At 38.5% G+C, this 22,992-nt stretch overlaps 1 protein-coding gene across 1 annotated transcript in view; it reads left to right on the plus strand.

Moving 5' to 3' along the window:
• Positions 1 to 5,442: 5,442 nt before the first annotated feature.
• The window catches only part of LOC134674844 (uncharacterized), a 30,097-nt gene continuing 12,547 nt past the window's right edge, over positions 5,443 to 22,992 (plus strand). The window contains exons 1-4 of the mRNA XM_063532999.1: positions 5,443 to 6,190; positions 7,067 to 7,170; positions 8,656 to 8,779; positions 11,913 to 12,159. Of these exons, the coding sequence (XP_063389069.1) occupies positions 5,443 to 6,190; positions 7,067 to 7,170; positions 8,656 to 8,779; positions 11,913 to 12,159 (1,223 nt within the window). The remainder of the gene's footprint in view (positions 6,191 to 7,066; positions 7,171 to 8,655; positions 8,780 to 11,912; positions 12,160 to 22,992) is intronic.

Consider the following 22,992-nt stretch of genomic DNA (forward strand, 5'->3'; position numbering starts at 1 on the left):
ATTCGGAACTCGTGTCGATTTAAAACACTCCCTTCGGTCGTGATTAAATTTATCGCCACTCGTTGCGAATTTCCTACTTTTCGCACTTGTATTGTAAATAACTATTGAAACGTATACATAGGTACGTGTATATAGTAATACATACCACAATACGTGCATATGTCGAAAAATAAAGGCTTTATGTAATGTAAAACATTGTGAAATACACGTGCGAAAAGGTAATTCGCAACTCGTGTCGAATTTATTGCACTTCATTGCCTACTATGAATTTCCTACTATTCGCATTTGTATCGTAATCTACATTTAGTTAGAAATGTTATTCACTTATACAGCCTTCAATACACCCTGTACTCGGCAAACCAGTGGCGGATTTGCCCTAAGGCCAAGTAGGCCCGGGCCTAGGCCTACTTGGCCTTAGGGCAAATCCGGCGGCAAGATATTAGGGGCGGCAAATTGTGACAAAAAATTCGCTGATGTTAACAAAAATGTAGTCAGTATGATGGGTGCTGAGAAAGGGGCGGCTACAGGGCCTGGGGCCTAGGGCGGCAAAGACTATAATCCGCCACAGCGGCAAACAAATAGAATTTCTCACTGTCCGATTCGAACTTTATGATACGTCAATTAATAGATCTAGAAACGATATTATGGATTAGATGTGTCAGTGACGTTTTTGTTTGAAGAAACGTCACATTTGACACTGACATAAAATATCTAATCCATATCGTTTCTAGATCTATTAATTGACGTATTTTAAAGTTCGAATTGGGCCGTCAGTCTTTATTTTAAACCCAGTGAAGTGACGCGCTCTTCATTCGTAAGCGCCTGACTAAACGCGTTAGTGAAATTTGCTCTAATTAATCGATCGGGCGTTAAGGAGGGTCATCGATATTGCTTTCATTAACCTTAAAGGTACGGGGGCGTGTATTTTGTATGTGTGGGTCTAGTCTATAGTCTGTATCTTTAGGTATTTAAATAATAGTAAACAAAAACTATTCTCAAATGGTTAAGCCAGTTGATGGTAGATGAAAACATTAGATGATCAAATAATGAAGGTTAAAGCTATGTATATGGTTAAAGTCTCGTTCAGTGACTGATCCAGGTGGTTTTGTATTTTGTTGGTTAACCAATAAATGTTATACAAATTACTTAAATTCAAAGTATATGTGTAAGTTTATCAACATAGTTTATATTCATATACATATACTGTATACTCGTAGTCTTGGTTACAAATTCATTTACTTTAAAGACACTGCACCTACTTAATCTTTCTGGTTTGACCCAAGATTAAATAAATAAATAAATTATTTGTTTACTTTTATTTCAATACCTAAAAATACAGAGTATATATAGTGCTGTTTATGTTTAGAAGTGACTTTGCATCCGTCCGAATCCTTTCTCCTAGCTAAAGTCTCAATTTATACGAGAGTGCAAGGATAATCTTCTATTTTTTTGTGGCGTTTTTAATTTTCTGTGACCTGATTTTTCTTTCTTTTGCATTATACGCACCTGATTCTTTTGTTTGAATATATGGAGCAGCATATAAGTATTTATAATCCAAAAAGTACTCACTATGTACATTAGGTACCAAACCAAATTAGATTATCTCAGAGCTTTTTTGTTATTTATTATAGCTTATTCATTTAAGCGTTCTGAGCGTAAAAGCAAGCTTCTGGAAACCCTTTTGTTTTATCCCAGCATTATACTAGTTTTTTACTATTTTCACAATAGCAGTTACTCATATTGTGGAAAAAAGTGGAAAAAGCGATGCGATTCCATTATACTTCGAAACAAAGGATAGGCATTAGTTTCCGTTCCACTTATTTTTGCTCTTTTATCTTTTGTTTTGTTTTTTATAAGCTTTTATCTACACACATGTCATTAGTGCTCTATAATGCGTTCAGAAACCGTAGGAAATGACAAGCTTTATTACAACACAACCAATTTTACTATGAGAACTTTCTTATCTGTGGCAGTAGGAAAATTTGTACTTTAATGTGCATAACGTTATAGATTTTTGTAGGTTATGAGTTTAAATTTGGAACAGCAGTCCAAACTCAAGTAGGTCTCTATTCTAGTATCCATAGATATTAAAACAGTTATCGATACGAAACGTCAATTTAGTATGTTTTTTAAATATAAACCGCACGATATTTGATCTCGAGTGACATGAGAATAGGGACTTCATTCTTTTGTTTAGAAATTAAAAAAAACTACGGATGTGTGGCATGCGTGAAAAAAGTTTTCATTCACCGCCATTTGACGTACAGTTTATCTTTTACTTAGTTTTAAGTATGTGTTTAGATAAAGTAGTGTATGTAACTGTACATAATTAGGCATTAAAACACTCGTGTGATCCTTTTAAGAAACTCACTAACGTTCGTTTCTTAAACCCACACTCGTATTTTAATGCCTCTCATTATGTAGCAGTCACATAAACTACTATTATTTAACTTGCCCTGTTAGTATGTACAGTTAGTTTGGATCGAATATTGGAAGCAAAATTTGGTCTACTTCCCGATTTTTCATTGAGCTGTAAATTTGCATAGATACATTATGTAAGTCACTGACAGTGCAATATTGAGCTGTTTTTTTTGCGATTTCGGGTTTGGTCCTATAATGAAAGTTACTCAGTAGGTATGATCTATAGGTATTTTCAAGTGGCAAAATATTGCCGGGACTTAAAAAATCATCCTGCATTTCAACCCTACTCTCAAACTTTTCCCAAACATATCAGTCTACAGAATTATACATTGAAACCACGCCATACGTCTACCTTGTAAACCACAAAATTGCGACAAACTTATCTACTACACACGGCAAAATTTTACAACTAGTAAACTGCATACATGTCGGTGACTAAGCTTTGACGAGGGCGACTTTGTCAACTGCAAGTGTAAGTTTGTCGAGACTTAATAGGTAATATTAGGCCCACAATGTAAAGTTCGGCTATCTCATTAAATTATCATTAGTTGGCCTCTAGAGTGTGCCCCGTGATTTATTAATTATTATCATACATCGAGGTTTTTGGTACTAGAATGTTTTACACTAGCTAAAAAATTGGTAAAATACTGTGTACTGTTTTAACATTTTAACACTACCTATTTTTAATATAAATTAAAAATAAAACAAACTATAAAGTTTGGTAATTATTTCACAATAAAGAAAGTTATTTATACAGGAAATCATTCCCGCACCAAAAACCCCGCTGTAAGGATCGAAAAAAATGGCACTGTTTTGTGTCGAAGTCTCACTTTAGGTCACCGAATCAACGGAGTAAGTATTAAATTATTTTTTCACCACACCAGCTCGGAAAGGCTTACTTTGCATTTCAAAAACTGATAGCAAAGATGCATTTTATTCACATGTGAGGCAAAGTAATCTAATGCAACTTTTGAGTTGGTTTCTTATGTTTGCTTGTTACGTTTCAAACGTAACTTAGGCAATTTCTTTTTTTTTAGTTCCATACTCACAGCGACATTGTAATAAGACAGGTACAGGATTGTTTTCAGCGCCATCTATTCGCGCAAGAGGGCACCTCAACACTTAGTGGCGAGCTGTTGCTCTAGGAAACTTTATGGTTCTTATTTAGTATTAAATATTTTCTTTAATGGTTGAAATATTTAGGTTTAATTCTTCAAAAATATTAGTACTCGGTATCGTTGGTCTTTTAATATTATAATTTTCAAATATTGTTTGGGACATCGTTTGCATTGCCTGGCAAAATTCCTTGGCTCTGAGCGTGGTTTTTTTAAAAAAAAAAGTGACAGGAGAGGAAATAGATTGTCGAACGCGATCAAGTCACTGAGATTTCCGCAGCCATGTGAAGAAGCTGGTGCAGATCTTCTCTGGTCGCTTTGTATGGGAGCCATCCCGGTAAAATATGGAAATACAACTCCACTTTTTGTAGCGAGCAAACAGAACAATATGGCGTCCTACATTAAATTCCTGTAGGGAATTCTTAAGAAATATTTTTTTATAAATGTCAGCAGTGTAGCATCAATCGCTTCACTTGAAATCCGGGTAAGCATTTGCGATTTTATTGTAGGAAATGTAACCTTTTTTTCCGTCCTTGCCCATGTGTGTCGGATGACCGCATGGCCAATTTGTAGGTTTTCCTGTAAATGTCAGATCGGTGTGTCAGTCTAGTAACTGTCCAGTTAATTTCAGTGGAGAATCAATCCTTTTTTTTTGATATTGGGTTTCAATATGTGGTTTTTTCCTTTAGCCTTAATGCCGGTCCCTACCCTGGGCTTTTTCTTCGGGCACGTGTCGGCGCTGGGCGTTGTTGTGGACCTTGGGCTGGAGCTTCGTGCTGCTCAGCGCGACGTTGGCGAAGCGGGCAGGCAGCCACCTGGACACGTGGCTGACGGTATCACCGCGTGTCACCGCGACTCTTGGCTGTTCCCCTGCGCGCCTCTGGGGCAGTGCGTGGCCACGGCTTCACCGGCTTCTGCTACGGACACGTGACTCAGGTGTGGTCAGATCTAATTTGTTATTGGCTCTTTCGAGCTCGTGATTCCTGTTGCGCATCGCGACGTTGGCGTGGTAGATAGGCGGTCACTTGGACACGTGGCTGACGGTTTCAGCACGTGTCACCGCGGCTTTTGGCTGCCACCTATGCGCTTCTGGCGTGACATGTGATCACAGCCAGGCTGCCTCTTACTATAGACACGTGATTTAGGTGTGCTACTAATCAATAGACTTTAATTAGCTTCACACAATAGTGGCCTCTTAATAAACTTCAAGTGCTCAGTGCATAATTAGTGTATAGACATAATAAACTTTAACTGAGACTGCGTAACCAGTCCGATAGCATAGTGTTCTTAGTATAATAATAGCATAAGGTTATTTTCTGTACTACCTTACTGTACTACTGTTTTTGTGTGAAACATTGATATTATATTTAATTGTCTCGAGCTTAAACAATAGTTTTCTTTTCTCATCTTAGTTTTCACCTTTCTGTACGCTTTACAGCGTGCTGGCGCCCAATACTTTCTCATTCTCCCTGTTCAAAATTAATTTTAGTTATTAAATAGATTTTTAGGAATATCACAGACGTGTAGTGTGACAATAGAGCGTCAGACCCACGAACCCTGAGTACCACTGATAGTCCATAGCTCTTAAAAACCAAAACACCAATATAGCCTGTTACATTTGACACCCAACGTATGGGGCCACGCTTTATTTTATAAATATTGTTGTCACAGTCTGTGGATTCTGAAGAAATCTCTCTTAGCTATTTTTTGAGCTCGATATAACATACTTATAGTTTTAGGACGTCTGTTTCTGCATGCTTGCGAAAGTTTTGTTTATTGTTTACACTGATTTGTGTAAATTTCAATACTACTTTAAGTAACAAACTTAATTTACTATCTAGATTATCTAGACTTTGTCTACTCTGTGTTTAAAAATACTTCCGTTAATTTAAATAATACTTACAACATGTCCCTACATGTAGATGTTGACTGTCTAAACAAAGATGAGCTCATTTTTGAGCTGAAAGCCAGAGGCTTTGAGGCAAATGAAGAGTCCACTGTTGATGATTTAAGAAAACAATTTAGACTTGCCAAAGGCACACCTCACGACAACACTAAAGGTAGCCAATATATTTCAAGTTTGTCTGTTGACGGGGAATTTCAGGTCTGTGAGGAGAAACTCGTCCAGGTGCTGCAGGCAGATCATTCTACGGCGTCGTGTCGGAGGCGTTGTCTTTCGAAGTTGTCTCACATCATTCTAAGGTTAGAAAAATTGTCATTACTCAGCTCGGATCAACAGCTTAGGAAAATATCTCTTGTGTCTAGGGCCTTCAGAGCCACAGAAACATTGAAATGCAACTCGGCTTCTACTTCTAATTCTACACAAGTCATGGAGGTCAAGGATGTCACTCCAACTACCTCATGCCACAAGCGTGCCTCTCAGGTCTTGAAGTGGAACTTGAACTTTGACGGACGCACTCCAGTGCATGACTTTATCTTTAGACTACAAGAGCTTCAATACTCTTCTGAAATATCTGATCAGGAACTACTCAGAAATGCAGTGCATCTCTTCACGGGTGAGGCTCTGTTGTGGTTTAGAACTAATAAAACTCGGTTCGACTCCGTACAGGACTTGATTGACTCATTGAAGGCGGAATTTCAGCCAATTGACTATGAAAGGTGTCTGTTGAATCAGATAAAGGCCCGTCTGCAAGGTAAAAATGAAACTGTCAAATCTTTTATAAATATAATGGAAAACCTTTTCTTGAGACTGTCTAGCTAGGCCTTTGTCTGAAACTGAACAATTAGATATTATTACAACTAACATGAGTCCTTTCTTTATATCTAGGTTAGCACTTACAGAAGTGCACACTATTAGGGAACTGAAGGAAATTTGCGCACGTTTAGAGTTGTCGAAGTTCAGGTGTGAGAATAGAGGTTACTTGAGTACTGGTAGGGATACCATTCTGCCAAACTTCTGTAATGTAGGGGCAGATATAGTTCCCTTAACTCCTAAGCCTAGCGGTAGCAATGTGCGTGACAACACTCAAAGACAGGCAAGTGGTGGCACTGTGCTCTGTGGAAAGTGTGGTGGTGCACATCATCATTCTAGGTGTGACATTCACCCAAATCCCATCTGCTTCAGATGCAAAAAACCAGGCACCATCACCAGGTATTGTGACTGCTCAAAAAACTGAATAGGGGGTCGGAGACTATGGGTAATTTCACTGAATCACATGTCTCTGACCAAACTTTTGCTATGCCAAACAATTCATGTCTTGCTAATAAACAAAGCCACTATCCTACTAGGCCGCTGTTTAAGGTTGATGATGATGATGATAGGCCATTTTTGAATGTAGGTATTTTTGGACTGGAATGTAATGCATTGGCTGATTCAGGAGCAGCTGTCTCGTTACTGAGCGAGGATGCTTTAAAGACTTTACGCGACGAGGGGCTCACTCTCATTTTGAGGCCTCCAAATAAAAACTTAAGTGTAGGTAATGGGGCATACTTACATATGGTAGGTTATGTAGAAATCTCTGTAGCTTACAAGCATGACCTGCATTTTATAAATTTCTATATTTCTACAGATATTAACATGCCCATGATACTAGGGGTAGATTTCTTAAGGAAATTTGGGCTCTGTAAGGACATACTAAAAGAGGTGCCGCCGGAGGAGGCCCCTTCTGGCAAGGTGAGCATCATTTTAAATACCAATATACACTTGCATAGATTTGAGGACTTGAGTGCACAACAAAAGTCACTTTTGGAAAATTTAGTATTAAAATTTAAGTCTATAGCGGCTGACAAAGATACTTTAGGTTGTACTGCTTTGGAGGAGCATGTAATAGACACGGGGAATAGTTCTCCAATTAAGCAAAAATATTATCCTATACCCTATCACCACCGAGATTATGTTAGGAAAGAGATAGATGAAATGTTGAAATTGGGCATTATTGAAAAAAGTAATTCTCCATGGAGCAGTCCGATTAGTACCAAAGGCGAATGGTGAACTCCGGATGTGCCTGGATAGTAGAAAATTAAATAGTGTCACTAAGGTAGACTCCTATCCCATGCCCAGAATACAAGAGGTTCTAGATTCCCTCAGTAATGATACCTAACCTCTCTAGATCTAAAGTCAGCTTTCTTTCAGATACTGCTATCACCCGATTCTAGGGAAAAGACTTGCTTTGTCGTGCCGGGTCTGGGAGCCTTTCGTTTCAGGCGTATGCCATTTGGGCTAGTAAATTCGACTGCTACCATGATGAGACTTATGGATAAAGTATTTGGACCTGAGTTTGCAAACAATGTATTTTACTATGTAGATGACATCATAATAGTCTCTGACACCTTTGAAAAACATGTATCTCTGCTGGAACAGGTCTGTGAAAAGCTGAGACAGGCAGGTCTAACTATCAATTTAGAAAAGTCAGTCTTTTGTAGGCCATCTTTGAAATTCCTAGGGTATGTAGTGGATCACAGGGGTTTAAGAACTGACAGTGATAAGATTAAGGCCATAGTAGATTATCCTCGCCCTACTAATCAAAAGGAACTCAGACGTTATTTGGGGATGTTATCTTGGTATCGCCGATTTATAAATAATTACTCCACTGTTTGTGCTCCTTTAAATAGGCTCACTAGGAAGTTACAAAAGGGGCAAGTTTTCCAATTTACAGAAGATGCTGAGGAGGCTTTCAGGATCAGCAAGGAACTGCTGGTATCTGCACCTATATTATGCATGCCTAGGTTTGATCGTCCTTTCATAATTACCACAGATGCATCAGAGGTCGGCCTTGGCTGTTCCTTATCACAGCTGGATGATGATGGCCATGAGCATGCTGTTGCATATGCCAGTAGGGCACTTGTCGGTGCTGAAAGAAATCACTCCACTACTGAGAAAGAGCTAAATGCGTTGATTTTTGCCCTAGAAAAGTTTAGAGGTTACATAGAGGGTTCTCCTCATAGAACTAAAGTTTACACTGATCATAGTAGTCTAAAATGGTTAGTAAGTTTAAAATCTCCAACAGGACGCCTGGCCAGATGGGCACTGCGTCTTTCTCAATTCAACTTTGATGTTCATTATCGAAAGGGCTCTGAAAATAAACTTGCGGATGCACTTTCTCGTGCTCCCATTGTCTCTGGTAACTTAAATTGTATATATCCAATTGGTTCCATACAGGATACTTGGTTTACTAACTTATTTGCTAGGGTGGAAAATACTCCACACAAGTATCCAGACTATAGGATAATTAATGGGAATTTATACAAGCCTGTCAGGGACAAGAATCCATTAGCTAAAGACTGTGAATGGAAACGGGTAGTACCATTAGAGCTGAGACAGGATATATTGAAACAGTGTCATGATAGACCAGATGCGGCACACTTGGGTGTATTTAAAACCTTTAAACGGGTTTCACAAAGTTACTTTTGGCCCCGAATGCTAGGAGACATAAAGAAATATATTAAGAAATGTTCAATTTGTTTGGCATACAAAAGTAGCAATGAGGCATCTCCGGGGTTGATGGAACATCCTAAGCGCATACAAAGACCATGGCAAGTTATATGTACAGATATTCTCGGACCATTACCCAGAAGCTACAAGGGCCATACTTTTGTTCTAGTGGTTAGTGACTGTTTCACTAAGTATACATGTCTTTTCCCCATGAGAAACTCTTTGGCTAAAACAGTAGTAGATATCATTGAAAATAATGTGCTGTTAAAATTTGGTATTCCCCAATGTATCATAATGGACAATGGCCCTCAGTATATTTCTAAGCACATGCAAAATTTGAAGGATAAATATAAAATACCTAAACTGTTTTATAACTGTAGGTTCACTCCACAAAATAATCCCGCGGAAAGAATTATAAGAGTAGTAGTCACTGCTATCGCATCTTATGTAGGTAAGGACCATCGCAAATGGGCAGAGGAGTTGAGTGGAATTGAGTTTGCTATTAATACTGCACTTCATGAGGTCACTGGACGCAGTCCCTATTTTCTAAATTCTGGAAGGGAGGCTGTATTGTCAGGTGAATGGTATCCTGCAGGACCTTTGTCAACGGAGGAGTTGGTATTTGTTGATAGATCTTTGTATTCTGCTATGTTAACTCACCTCAAACCGCTGTTTGAGAATGTCAATGAACGCCTACAAAAGGCCTATCAACGTAGTAGAATGTACTATAATCGCAATAGAAGGTCTATTGAGTACGAGGAGGGTCAAGTTGTCTATAAAAAGGAATATCCACTCTCTGATGCTAGCAAGTTCTTCACACAAAAGTTAGCCCCAAAGTTTAAAATGTGTAAAGTCAAAACGAAAATATCAGCTGTTACTTATGAGTTGGAAGACTTAATTACTGGTAAATCGATAGGTATATGGCATGTCAAGGACATTCTGAAATCACAACCTGTGGGCTTGAACACCGATGCAGTTACCTAACTTTCACACTTTCTAAATTGCTTTTCATAACGTTTGTCATGCCTTAACCTCTTTCTTTCAGTAAAGTGAAGTGAATCAGTGCTTTGTGAAGTGAAAATGGTGATTATAAGTGCAGTGAATTGTCAATCCATGTTCCCTTGAACATTGGATGAAGTTTCAATCCCATCTGGAGCGAAATTTTTCATTATGCACTCGTAGATAACCTCCATTTTCAATTCCTTTGGCGCTTACGACCTTTTGGAATGGGAAGCCTACACGTCAAGCGGTATGCGTTCCGTTTCACTTAAAACTTAATTGGATCTGTGTTCAAGTGTTAGTTCTTGTGTTCTATATTATGGAAATAATCTCATGGTGTGTTCCTACACATAGTGACACTAGAAAAGGGGAGACTGGGGCAATTTAGTGCCCATCTCTTTTAAACTTTAATTTTTTATAATGACTTTAAACTTTAATTAGAAATTGAAGTTCTCTGGGTAGGTACGTTCTGTTTGTTGTGCACTGTTTCTCTCTCTATAAACAGTGTATGGGAAATTGTTTTCACTTCTGTTGAGACAAATTCTTAAGGGCATATACTCACGTAACTTTATATTTTGATAAAATAGTTTACTCTGGATGCTTCTCTTTGTATCTCTGAAAGGGGACGGTAGTCTTCGGTGTGCTTCTGCACATTTGGTACAATAGGGGAGAGAGGGGTAAAATGTGTCACTGGTTTTGACACTTAGAATATTTTTGTAGTTTCTTTTAATTAGGAATGCATTTGACTGCTAACTCGTGGTCTACTTAATTTCATGCATTGGATTCTCGCTTGCGGTCCGTGCATGGGGAGTTCGTGTTCTTCTGCTGCACGCCTCCATCGAGTCGATAAGGTTGAAGTTTTGTTTTCTTCCTGTCCGTACGCCACGTTCTGGTGTTTCTGCAGTCTACTCTTAGCTTTTAGTGGTTGTGGAGTAGGCAAAAACTCGGACGTGCACCCCGCCTAGAATTATTCTTCGCTCGCTGCACCGCCGAGATTTACTCTCCGAATCTCTCACTAGTCGATAGTTTTCTTGCATGTTAGTTATGAACATAGTTTAACTTGATAGTTAGGATTGTGTAAACCTCATGGCATAGCCAATATAGTTAATTACATGTTAAAAAAAAAAAATGTTTCACTAACATTAAACATTTTTTTTTATCTAAGTTAGGTGGTAATGTTACGTTTCAAACGTAACTTAGGCAATTTCTTTTTTTTTAGTTCCATACTCACAGCGACATTGTAATAAGACAGGTACAGGATTGTTTTCAGCGCCATCTATTCGCACAAGAGGGCACCTCAACACTTAGTGGCGAGCTGTTGCTCTAGGAAACTTTATGGTTCTTATTTAGTATTAAATATTTTCTTTAATGGTTGAAATATTTAGGTTTAATTCTTCAAAAATATTAGTACTCGGTATCGTTGGTCTTTTAATATTATAATTTTCAAATATTGTTTGGGACATCGTTTGCATTGCCTGGCAAAATTCCTTGGCTCTGAGCGTGGTTTTTTGAAAAAAAAAAGTGACAGGAGAGGAAATTGATTGTCGAACGCGATCAAGTCACTGAGATTTCCGCAGCCATGTGAAGAAGCTGGTGCAGATCTTCTCTGGTCGCTTTGTATGGGAGCCATCCCGGTAAAATATGGGAATACAACTCCACCTTTTGTAGCGAGCAAACAGAACAATATGGCGTCCTACATTAAATTCCTGTAGGGAATTCTTAAGAAATATTTTTTTATAAATGTCAGCAGTGTAGCATCAATCGCTTCACTTGAAATCCGGGTAAGCATTTGCGATTTTATTGTAGGAAATGTAACCTTTTTTTCCGTCCTTGCCCATGTGTGTCGGATGACCGCATGGCCAATTTGTAGGTTTTCCTGTAAATGTCAGATCGGTGTGTCAGTCTAGTAACTGTCCAGTTAATTTCAGTGGAGAATCAATCCTTTTTCTTGATATTGGGTTTCAATATGTGGTTTTTTCCTTTAGCCTTAATGCCGGTCCCTACCCTGGGCTTTTTCTTCGGGCACGTGTCGGCGCTGGGCGTTGTTGTGGACCTTGGGCTGGAGCTTCGTGCTGCTCAGCGCGACGTTGGCGAAGCGGGCAGGCAGCCACCTGGACACGTGGCTGACGGTATCACCGCGTGTCACCGCGACTCTTGGCTGTTCCCCTGCGCGCCTCTGGGGCAGTGCGTGGCCACGGCTTCACCGGCTTCTGCTACGGACACGTGGCTCAGGTGTGGTCAGATCTAATTTGTTATTGGCTCTTTCGAGCTCGTGATTCCTGTTGCGCATCGCGACGTTGGCGTGGTAGATAGGCGGTCACTTGGACACGTGGCTGACGGTTTCAGCACGTGTCACCGCGGCTTTTGGCTGCCACCTATGCGCTTCTGGCGTGACATGTGATCACAGCCAGGCTGCCTCTTACTATAGACACGTGATTTAGGTGTGCTACTAATCAATAGACTTTAATTAGCTTCACGCAATAGTGGCCTCTTAATAAACTTCAAGTGCTCAGTGCATAATTAGTGTATAGACATAATAAACTTTAACTGAGACTGCGTAACCAGTCCGATAGCATAGTGTTCTTAGTATAATAATAGCATAAGGTTATTTTCTGTACTACCTTACAGTACTACTGTTTTTGTGTGAAACATTGATATTATATTTAATTGTCTCGAGCTTAAACAATAGTTTTCTTTTCTCATCTTAGTTTTCACCTTTCTGTACGCTTTACAGCGTGCTGGCGCCCAATACTTTCTCATTCTCCCTATTCAAAATTAATTTTAGTTATTAAATAGATTTTTAGGAATATCACAGACGTGTAGTGTGACAATAGAGCGTCAGACCCACGAACCCTGAGTACCACTGATAGTCCATAGCTCTTAAAAACCAAAACACCAATATAGCCTGTTACATGCTGGTAGAATTGACTTTTAAATGATGATTCTGGACGATAAATATTTAATAACATTCATTTGAATTTGATTTGGTTTGATTTTGTTCGATATTTCACATTAAATATTTGCTTCGGGTTGGTGTGGTGAAAAATTTTGTGTTTCACTCGGGGGCTAATTTTGTTTAACCCTCGTGCTTTGAAACCCTCGCAACGCTCAAGATTCCATTTTTCGAACCACTCGCTACGCTCGTGGTTCAATTTTTGAATCTTTCGCTTGCTCGGGTATCAATATTAGCACGAGCGTTTAAACAACAACTTTGCCTCCTTGTAAAACAAATAACTATTTTTTGTCTGTTTCGTATCTTTTTACAGTTTCTGCGTGATTAAGTACGGAACTCTCTTATGAGCATTCCGACACACACTAAACCAGTTTTTTCTTTACTCATCATATGAGGAAAACTTAATATTTACATTATGTCAATATTGTAAGAAAAAATCATATGAAGTTTAACAAAACCTCTCCATCTTATATTTATTGCTTGTTATCCCAGGGACCCATCCATTCACAACTATATAAATGTAATTGGTTTTAGATTAATTTTACAGGCCAATTCGAACGTAGGTACACAGATATCAGAATATCTAACTGATATCATTCAGTTATCGTGCATTTTGCTCGTACTTGTCCGTACATGTATTGGCGCGGGTGAGATGATCGATAACTAAATAACATAATTCAAATATTATTCTGGTGTCAGTGTACGTTTGAATTGGGCTGTAAATCTTTTACTATAATCAAAACTATAATTAAAAACTAAACTAAAATAACACTAAATAAATCTAAAACAAAACTATATTAAATATAAAAAAGAATGCGAAGCTTTAACTACATCAACAACAACATCTTAATCTTACTTTTACAGTAACAAAATTAATTAACTGGGAATTTTGAACGAACATAGATAGAGGGCGGCCCACTGATTTATTAAATCGAATCTTAAGCTCTCATTTAAAATGAATCTGTCAATTTTGGGTTGAAGCAACAAGTTCTAAGGAAATCGTGCAATTTTAATGGATTCATTAAAGATGACTCACGCTAGACCGGGCCTTGCCCGGGCCGAGGCGTCTGACGTGTCATCTATGACGGCTGATCGGCGATCACGCGTTGCTTTCCATAGAAAAAGAAGCGCCGGGAGCTCCGGCCCAGCCCCGGCCCAGTCTAGCGTGAGTGAATCTTTATTATTCATTTAATTACTTGCTGTTTCGTTTTAACTACTTGTCAGTGTTTTCTTTTTTTCATTTCTAGACACCGAATTTTTTTTAAATTTTCTGTTCTGCACAGCACAACCAAAGTTTAACCCACGATTTTTAACCACGACATACAATATGCAAGGTTAAAAGGTTTAACCGATTTTACACATTACCCAATTAAAATATACCTATTTATTCATTACATTTGTTTTTGTCAGCAATGTCGAAGTTAAGCCCTCAAATCCTCAAATTAACTGATGTAATCATAGAACTAATCAATCAAATAGTTCGCCACTGACCACCAGTCGTGCCAACGCATTATAGCCCTTATAGCCTGTGCCTTAAGGAATGCTACCAGCATCCACCTGTCGCAGCCAATGTGGATACATTCTAATAAGGTTGTATTTGCACGCCTGACACACGAATATACCTTAAAACCAAAAAGACAGTGTGGCAAAGATATTTTTATGATTTTACACCGTGATCCTTTAAGTTAAAGTCGATATTTGTACACTATCTCAAAGACGTATATGTCGTTTTAGTTCTGTGGCGGCGACGCTGACTAGGCGCAGGCGCGCTTCAGCCTCCATATCCCCTTAGAAAGGTCTCCCTGATTCGTAGGGTGTCTTCGATTCTGTGAAATGTGAGACTGAGGTTCAGTGCCCGGACTAATCCGATTTGGTTCGGAATGCGATCAAGTAAATAGCCGTGAATGTTGCTCGTTCCGTGGTTTCTGGTAATTGCGTTTAAGAATTTGCGAGGGTTTCGGGCACACAAATCTTGCTAATATTGTATATATGGAACAGCAAGTAGGATTAAATTAGCCTATGAAGAGTCAAGTGATAATGTGTACGTAGGTATATTATATGTATAGATCAATTCAGATCTTGTCAGTAGAAAAAGGCGGCAAATTTGAAAAATGTATGCGCGAAGGGGTATCGTCTCATAGAAAATTTGAATTTCGCGCCTTTTTCTACTGACAAGATTTGCTTGACCATCTATATATATATAGAATGTTTTGAAATGAAACATATTTTTGAAGGATGCTTAGATAGGCATGTTACAGCTTTTGAAAAGGTTTATTAACAACCGAGGATCAAATATAAATAGTTATATAAATATAAAGATACATTTTCGCTCGATTGGTGATAAACTTACACAATTGAATATGTTTCAATAAATAAATATCTCCAAAAGTTAAACGATCATTATTTTACGTAACGATTTTAAACCAGACGCAATAAGTTACTAAGCTGCCCATAAGTTACCTATTACTTGTAATTGTATAAACCTTTTTTACCGTCATTGACTTGATATATTTACTTAAAGTCAGTATATTTAGAGCCCCAAACGCCATGATTTCATATGAAATCTTAGAAGTTCGTCAGGTTTGTTTGCGTGCAATTTGTTTCTTCGCGTTAATGACACTATTACATATCGTTGAATAGGTTAAAAACATCTCTTCAGCGTTTCTCATAATCATATTTATTTATTGTATAATTTAGCAAAACATCATACATCAATACACATACATCTGTATACATCTGCGAAGAAATTCAAAGGTGTATGTGAAGTCACCAATCTGCATTGGGCTAGCGTGGGGACTAAGCCCATGCCCGCATGCGAGAAGGCCTGTGCCCAACAGTGGGACGTATATATGCCGAAATTCTTATTGTTTATTATTTGAATTTAGCAAAATTGTACTAAACTAACATTCCCCAGATAAGTACAAGTGCGACCCGAACCCATGGGCACCCTAGCGCCTCACCCCAGCGCCCAGACTCCAGTACTGCGCCACCTTCCCAGGCCGCCACTTGTACACACAGACTGACAAACACACAACATATCCGACGTACCATATCATTTGAACATGGAATCTAGTTAGTGACAGTGTTAGTGAATGTGCATTGGATTGGATTGATGTTTTTCAATGGTGAGAATTGTGTCTTTATTTTAAGAATATGTTTTATGAGATCAATGGCAGTGTTGTTTGCAAATTTGTTTTCACCACAGCAGCTGGTAAAGGCTCTCTTGATTGTTCAGAAATTGATAAGAAAGTTGCATTTATTTTTTTTTATTTTTCATTTTTCACATGTGAGGCAAAGTACCTAATCTAATGCATATTTTGAGTTGTTAAATTATGTTTGCTGGTAGAATATATATTTATTACACAAAAGGTTAATGGTACATAAATAATCATACAAAAGTAACTTAAATATATCTAAATATTAAAATATTAAATGATTATTTTGGATGATACCCTACCAGGGTCCATGTGCCTGTATGTTACTATGTAGTTTCATCATCATCATCATCTCAGCCATAAGACGTCCACTGCTGAACATAGGCCTCCCCCTTATGTAGTTTACTTGTATGTACCTAATATAAATATGTACATTGGATGCAAAATAAAGATCTCTATCTCTATCTCTAAATATCTGATAGCATTCACTTTGAATCGATTTGCTTTGATTTTTGATTGATATTTTACAGTAAGAATTTTTCTTGTGTTGGTGTGGTGAAAAATTTTGTGTTTCACTCGGTGGAAAACTAGTTTAACCCTCGTTTCTTGAAACCCTCGCAACGCTCAAGATTCAATTTTTGGAACCTTTCGCTTGCTTCAATTTTAGAATCTTTCTCTCGTTAATATTAGCACGAGAGGTTAAACAACAACTTTGCCCTCTGGTACAACAAATAACTATTGTCTAGCCCTGTAACTAGACACCGTGAAAAATAAAGGAGAAAATATTAATAAAAGATCTCAATCATGTCATAGTGTCATAACAATGCTTCAGAATACAAAGGCCTGTCGAAAAAATCGTAACTTTAACATTTTCAATTTGTGAAAATCTTTATTCTCTAGTTGCTCACACATAAAAACTTCAAGATTCCTGTGAAACTTAAGAAAATACCTATGTTTAATTCATAGTACAACAAACAACTATTGTCTAGCCCTGTAACTAGACACCGTGAAAAATAAAGGAGAAAATATGAATAAAAGATCTCAATCATGTCATAGTGTCATAACAATGCTTCAGAATACAAAGGCCTGTCGAAAAAATCGTATCTTTAACATTTTCAATTTGTGAAAATCTTTATCCTCCAGTTGCTCACACATAAAAACTTCAAGATTCCTGTGAAACTTAAGAAAATACCTTAATGTTTAATCTATAGTTAGTTTTAATGTTTTTTTTATTATTAAACTAAGTTAACTTAAAATATCCATTATAGTACCTACTTATTGTTAAGATAAGATAAGATAAAAAATAGTTTATTCAAGTAGGCATATTACAATGCGCTTATGAACGTCAAATAAACCTTTACCGGCTCCAACCGTACACCTCTGCCCCGAGAAGATTTAAATCCCCCCTCAATTGGAGGAGGGTATCCCAATATGGGACCGGCAACAAACTCGGCGGGACACATCTTTTCAAAACATTATTACATCTTATAATTAACATTTCAAAAGTTTTAAAGGTTAAGTAATTTTATAAAGTTTGTCCATAGTTTCACAATCCATATGGACTTGGTGTCTCAGGGGATACCATACTGAAAGTTGCAAGGTGAAATGGTGCTAACATTACTGCCTAATGTGACGTCGAGAAGTTACTAAGTTAAGCTTTTGGGAACAATATCACGGGTAACTGTCTGACTCTCTGCATTAGACCGACAACAAATCATATAGCGAGCTGTTTATTTAAGCTATCTACCTACGCTGACGTTACCTACCTTCGGTAGGGGTTCCATCAAATTTTTTGACTCCTTGTACACATCATCAAATAAATTGTGCATGTAAAAGTGGACTGTAGCACAGTCCTTAGTTCCACACAGACGTGCAGACACACCCTTATACACGTCTATGAATCCCCTAATCTTCATACACTCACCATTCATTACATTCACTCTAAACCAATCACTCAATCACCTCGCGTGCGCCATACTGGCAGTCCGACTCCGTTTGCCGTTTCGAGATGCAACGCACGCGACGTGATATTTGTCGTTAGTGTTCCCTTCCTTAGCTATGTTTTTGTGTAAATCGCAGAACCCTTGTGACCATCCTCGGTTATACATGGCGCCCAACGTGGGGCTCGAACCCACGACCCTGAGATTATGAGTCTCATGCTCTACCCTTGTGACTATTTCCGGTTATACGTGGCGCCCAACGTGGGGCTCGAACCAACGACCCTGAAATTAAGAGTCTCATGCTCTATCTACCCTTGTGACTATTCCCGGTTATATGTGGCGCCCAACGTGGGGCTCGAAATCACGACCCTAAAATTAAGAGTCTCATGCTCTACCCTTGTGACCATCCCCGGTTATACGTGGCGCCCAACGTGGGGCTCGAACCCATATGACCCTGAGATTATGAGTCTCATGCTCCATGCTCATGCACCCTTGTGACCATCCCCGGTTATAGGACATACTGGCAGTCCGACTCCGTTTGCCCTTTCGAGATGCAACGCACGCGACGTAATATTTTTCGTGAGTGATCCCTTTCTTAGTTATTTTTTGTGTAAATCATTGGACCCTTATTAGCCGGCTCATTATAACTATCCCTCTCCATCCCAGAGCGTATCACTCCCCATAAAGTTTCGTCCCCTGGTATGCCGGCTAGTCCGAAGCAGGACTGAGTGTGACGACTGTCTTGTCTTGTAAATCGCAGGACCCTTGTGACTATCCCCGGTTATACGTGGCGCCCAACGTGGGGCTCGAAACCACGACCCAGAGATTAAGAGTAGCATGCTCTGCCCTTGTGACCATCCCCGGTTATAGGACATACTGCCAGTCCGACTCCGTTTGCCCTTTCGAGATTCAATGATATTTTTCGTGAGTGATCCCTTCCTTAGCTATTTTTTGTGTAAATCACAGGACCCTTATTAGCCGGCTCATTATAACTATCCCTCAACATCCCAGAGCATGTCACTCCCCACAAAATTTCGTACCCTGGTATGCCGGCTAGTCCGAAGCAGGACTGAGTGTGACGATTGTCTTGTCTTGTAAATCGCAGGACCCTTGTGACCATCCCCGGTTAGAGTCTGTGCGGAAAGAGAAGAGTCGTGGGATTTGAGGGCGCGCCAGTGCTATTTTATAGTTTTTGCTATGCTGACAACACTGGTCACGTGATTATAGTACGACACTAAAGGTCATGATACTTGTATCCCTTTTGTTCCGGTTTTTTACCACGGCTGACTAAACGGAGCCTGGTGGTGGTGTCGGCTCGTCAAATCAATCCTCTGATTTAGCGCAGGCACTAGTTTTCTTTTTAAAACACACTTTTGTTTTTATGTTTCAGATACTAAAAAGTGACAGTGCTATTGATAAAACTGCTAAAACTAGTTAAGAATCTGCCCTATACAACTGTAATTTTAGTACCAAACAAGATAGTCTCATTTATGTACTACCTAATCTGTGCAGTCCAACAGTTATTTTAATACAAAACCGGGTAGATCGGGTAGAAATTGGGCATTAGAACTGTAATTTTACTATCTGGGATATATTTCACCCATTGTAAACTTGACTTGTAATGTATGTGTACATTATTAATAATAAATATGAATATGAATAAAAATAGTGCATAAGTAGGTAGGCCTTTTTGGGATATGTCCGGTTCTCTCATCTCACGATATTTTACTTCGCCGATATTAGTATCATTACTTATAATTTCGTAACTAACAGAACCTAGTAAACGAACTTACAAATAAAGAAATATTTGTATGAAAAGGTTTTATTCTTTGTAATCGACGTCTGAATTAAAATATTCAATGTCACTTATGTTTGAGCTAGCTTCAGAACAGAACAACCAGGGACTGATGTGAGGAACTGGATGTGCTTGAATCCGGCACGTAGATTACGAATTCTTGCATATCACCTACTTAGCGGTCTTTTATTCGAGATACCGTAGGTACTTTTACACGATCCTGAAAAAAAATTACATATTAATATGCATAAAATGGCAAGTATCAAGACTATTTGTCAGTTATTTTAAAGATCATGAATGACCTGCATATTTATGAAAATTAATATATTTTGAATGAATATACTTACCGATTATGTACCGGAGACAAGTTATTTAGGGGGCTTATTAAATAGGTAATTATTTGATATTAAATACAACATCAATACCCGCGAATAGCGGAAACACGTTCCGCGACTTTTTGTAAGTCGATAGTCGGCTTTTAGCCGTTTTCTTCCCGCTGACAAAACCGAACAATGTTAAATATAATTTTTCTTGTGGTTTTATGTACGGTTTCATCGTGTTTTGAAAATATTTTATACATAAAACTTGCTGTTATTGTTAATAAAAATATACATTGACAGAAGTTTGTTTACTTTTTACAAGACAGGTGTCAAAGGTTTGATTGCCATATAAAATTTAAAATGTTAGTTCCCGTTTCTGCCACGACTCTTCTCTTTCCGCACAGACTCTATACGTGGCGCCTAACGTGGGGCTCGAACCCATGACCCTGGGATTATGAGTCTCATGCTCTACCCTTGTGACCATCCCCAGTTATAGGACATACTGGCAGTCCGACTCCGTTTGTCCTTTTGAGATGCAACGCACACGACGTAATATTTTTGTGAGTGATCCCTTCCTTAGCTATTTTTTGTGTAAATCACAGGACCCTTATTAGCCGGCTCAATATAACTATCCCTCAACATCCCAGAGCATGTCACTCCCCACAAAATTTCGTACCCTGGTATGCCGGTTAGTCCGAAGCAGGACTGAGTGTGACGACTGTCTTGTCTTGTAAATCGCAGGACCCTTGTGACCATCCCCGGTTATACGTACGGACGAAATTGCAAAGAAAAGGATTACCATTAAGGTAACATTCCATTTCTGACTGCACTACTGACATTTCTACTGCTCCGACAAGTCCATGTTATTGTCAATTTCCATAGTAAAATGAATGACCGTAACGCCGCAACAGTAGTGCAGCTGTCGTTGGAAATGACCTTTACTTAACCTGGCCGCACACGTACGGAAAATTCCGTGCGTATGCGGCCAGCGGGGTTATTCTTGTTAAATATTGTCACAAATCTGTTCAATATTCTAGCCTTCTGTCGCTCATTTAAGGGTCCATATTGGGTCGCATAATAATTGATTGTCCTAATGTATTACGCATAAAACTCATTTCGCATAGTTGTTATTATGTTGGAAATATTAACCTTTCTGAGAAATTATAACACAAACCTAACCTAACCTACCCTATTCTACACGATGTATACAAAATATTCTCGAAAATATTTTCTGTTTCAGCTGGAGAAAAAGTATGCGAAAAGAGTTTTATGCGTAACATTACATTATGACAATCAATTATTATGCGACGAGATAGGATCCCGTCACTTAAGCATATGCCTCTATCCGTGTTCAAATCTATTAACGAAAGGATGCCTAAAATATCACCTTAGCGTTGTAGACTCTAGGTATTCTGTCAAGGCTGATCATATGGTACGCGCGATGCACTATCTTTAATAAAGATTCAATCCACAATTCAATCGCTGCACGTTTGAGTCTCAACACCCACGCACTATTGATTTTCTTTATAATACCTACGTCCATTTTCTGGATTCTGCCGACTGAATAGCTTCACTTCCTTCTACTTTCTTACGCACTGTTTTATAACAGGTTATAAAAATCGTAATAAAACGTAAGAAAAGCACTTCTTTTATAAGAACCTCACAAAAATGACGTCGTGAAGCTTGAACTAAAATTGTACTAAAACAGTAGAGTTTAGCAGGGGTGCAGTTTTATCTCTAGCCACCCAGAGGCCTCTAAAAAGGTCTTCCATTACATTTTATTTAGAATATTTATTTTTACAAATTAAAATTGCATTTGCAATACTTACCCTTAAACGAGCAATGCTTCTTTATTTATTTACTTCGGGAATCTCGGAAAGGGCTCTAACGATTTCGATGAAATTTGCTATATAGGGGTTTTCGGGGGTGATAAATCGATCTAGCTCGGTCTTATCTCTGGGAGAACGCGTATTTTTGAGTTCTTATACTTATGTTTTCCGAGAAAAGCTCGGTCTCCCAGATATGTATAAATAACATGATTAAAATACGTAACGTAAAATAACCCATTTTTCTTTTTCCTTTCCAAGTTTCTTCTCCAATTTGCCGAAGCGCAGCGTCATCACTATTTCTGCTCAATTTGCCATATTGCGGTTCGCCCTCCAGCGGAGCTCGTTAGAAATGAGCGGTAATGTAACAAATAATAAATAAATATGGTACGAGTACATACTTACAATATGCAATATGTCTGGTGAAAACAAAAATGTATTGAGTAATTTTAGAATAAAGTACAAACACAGTAAGTGTAACTCTAAATTATGTGACATTCCACAAAAAAGTCTAATTTGTCGAGGACCAGTACGCCAGCTACCTTAATAAACTGCAGAAATCTGTATTGAAATTCTTACATAAATGAACCTAGTGCCATTAAAAAACCAATAAGGTTCTTATAAATACATATAAATAAAACCATATTGATACAGGGTTTCTTAGACTGAATTGTAAGGTACTAAGATAATTTAAATTTTTTGTATTCATTTAAACCTTTAAAACCTTGAAATCTTCGTTAATATTGTCCCCAAAGTGCAGCGCCACCACAATTTCCTGCTCGATTTGCCAAATTGCGGTTCGCCCTCGAGCGAAGCGCCGCTGAAGATGTGCGCTAATGAACGGAGAGTATTCAAGTTGCCTACACCAAAGAGAAAAGAGTGTATGGAGAGTTACTGTCATGGTAAGTAACATCAACTGCGACTCATGGGAAGACTTAGCTATAAACCGCGTGGAGTGGAGGAACAGCCTTCTAAGAGGTCGCGAAACCCATGATAGGTCCTGGTTTCAAAACTTGGCCCGAAAACGGACAATAAAACACATGCGCGATGAGGGTCACCTCGATGCGGATCCTTAA

The sequence above is a fragment of the Cydia fagiglandana genome, chromosome 20, assembly GCF_963556715.1.
Source record: "Cydia fagiglandana chromosome 20, ilCydFagi1.1, whole genome shotgun sequence".
In the NCBI taxonomy this organism is placed as follows: domain Eukaryota; kingdom Metazoa; phylum Arthropoda; class Insecta; order Lepidoptera; family Tortricidae; genus Cydia; species Cydia fagiglandana.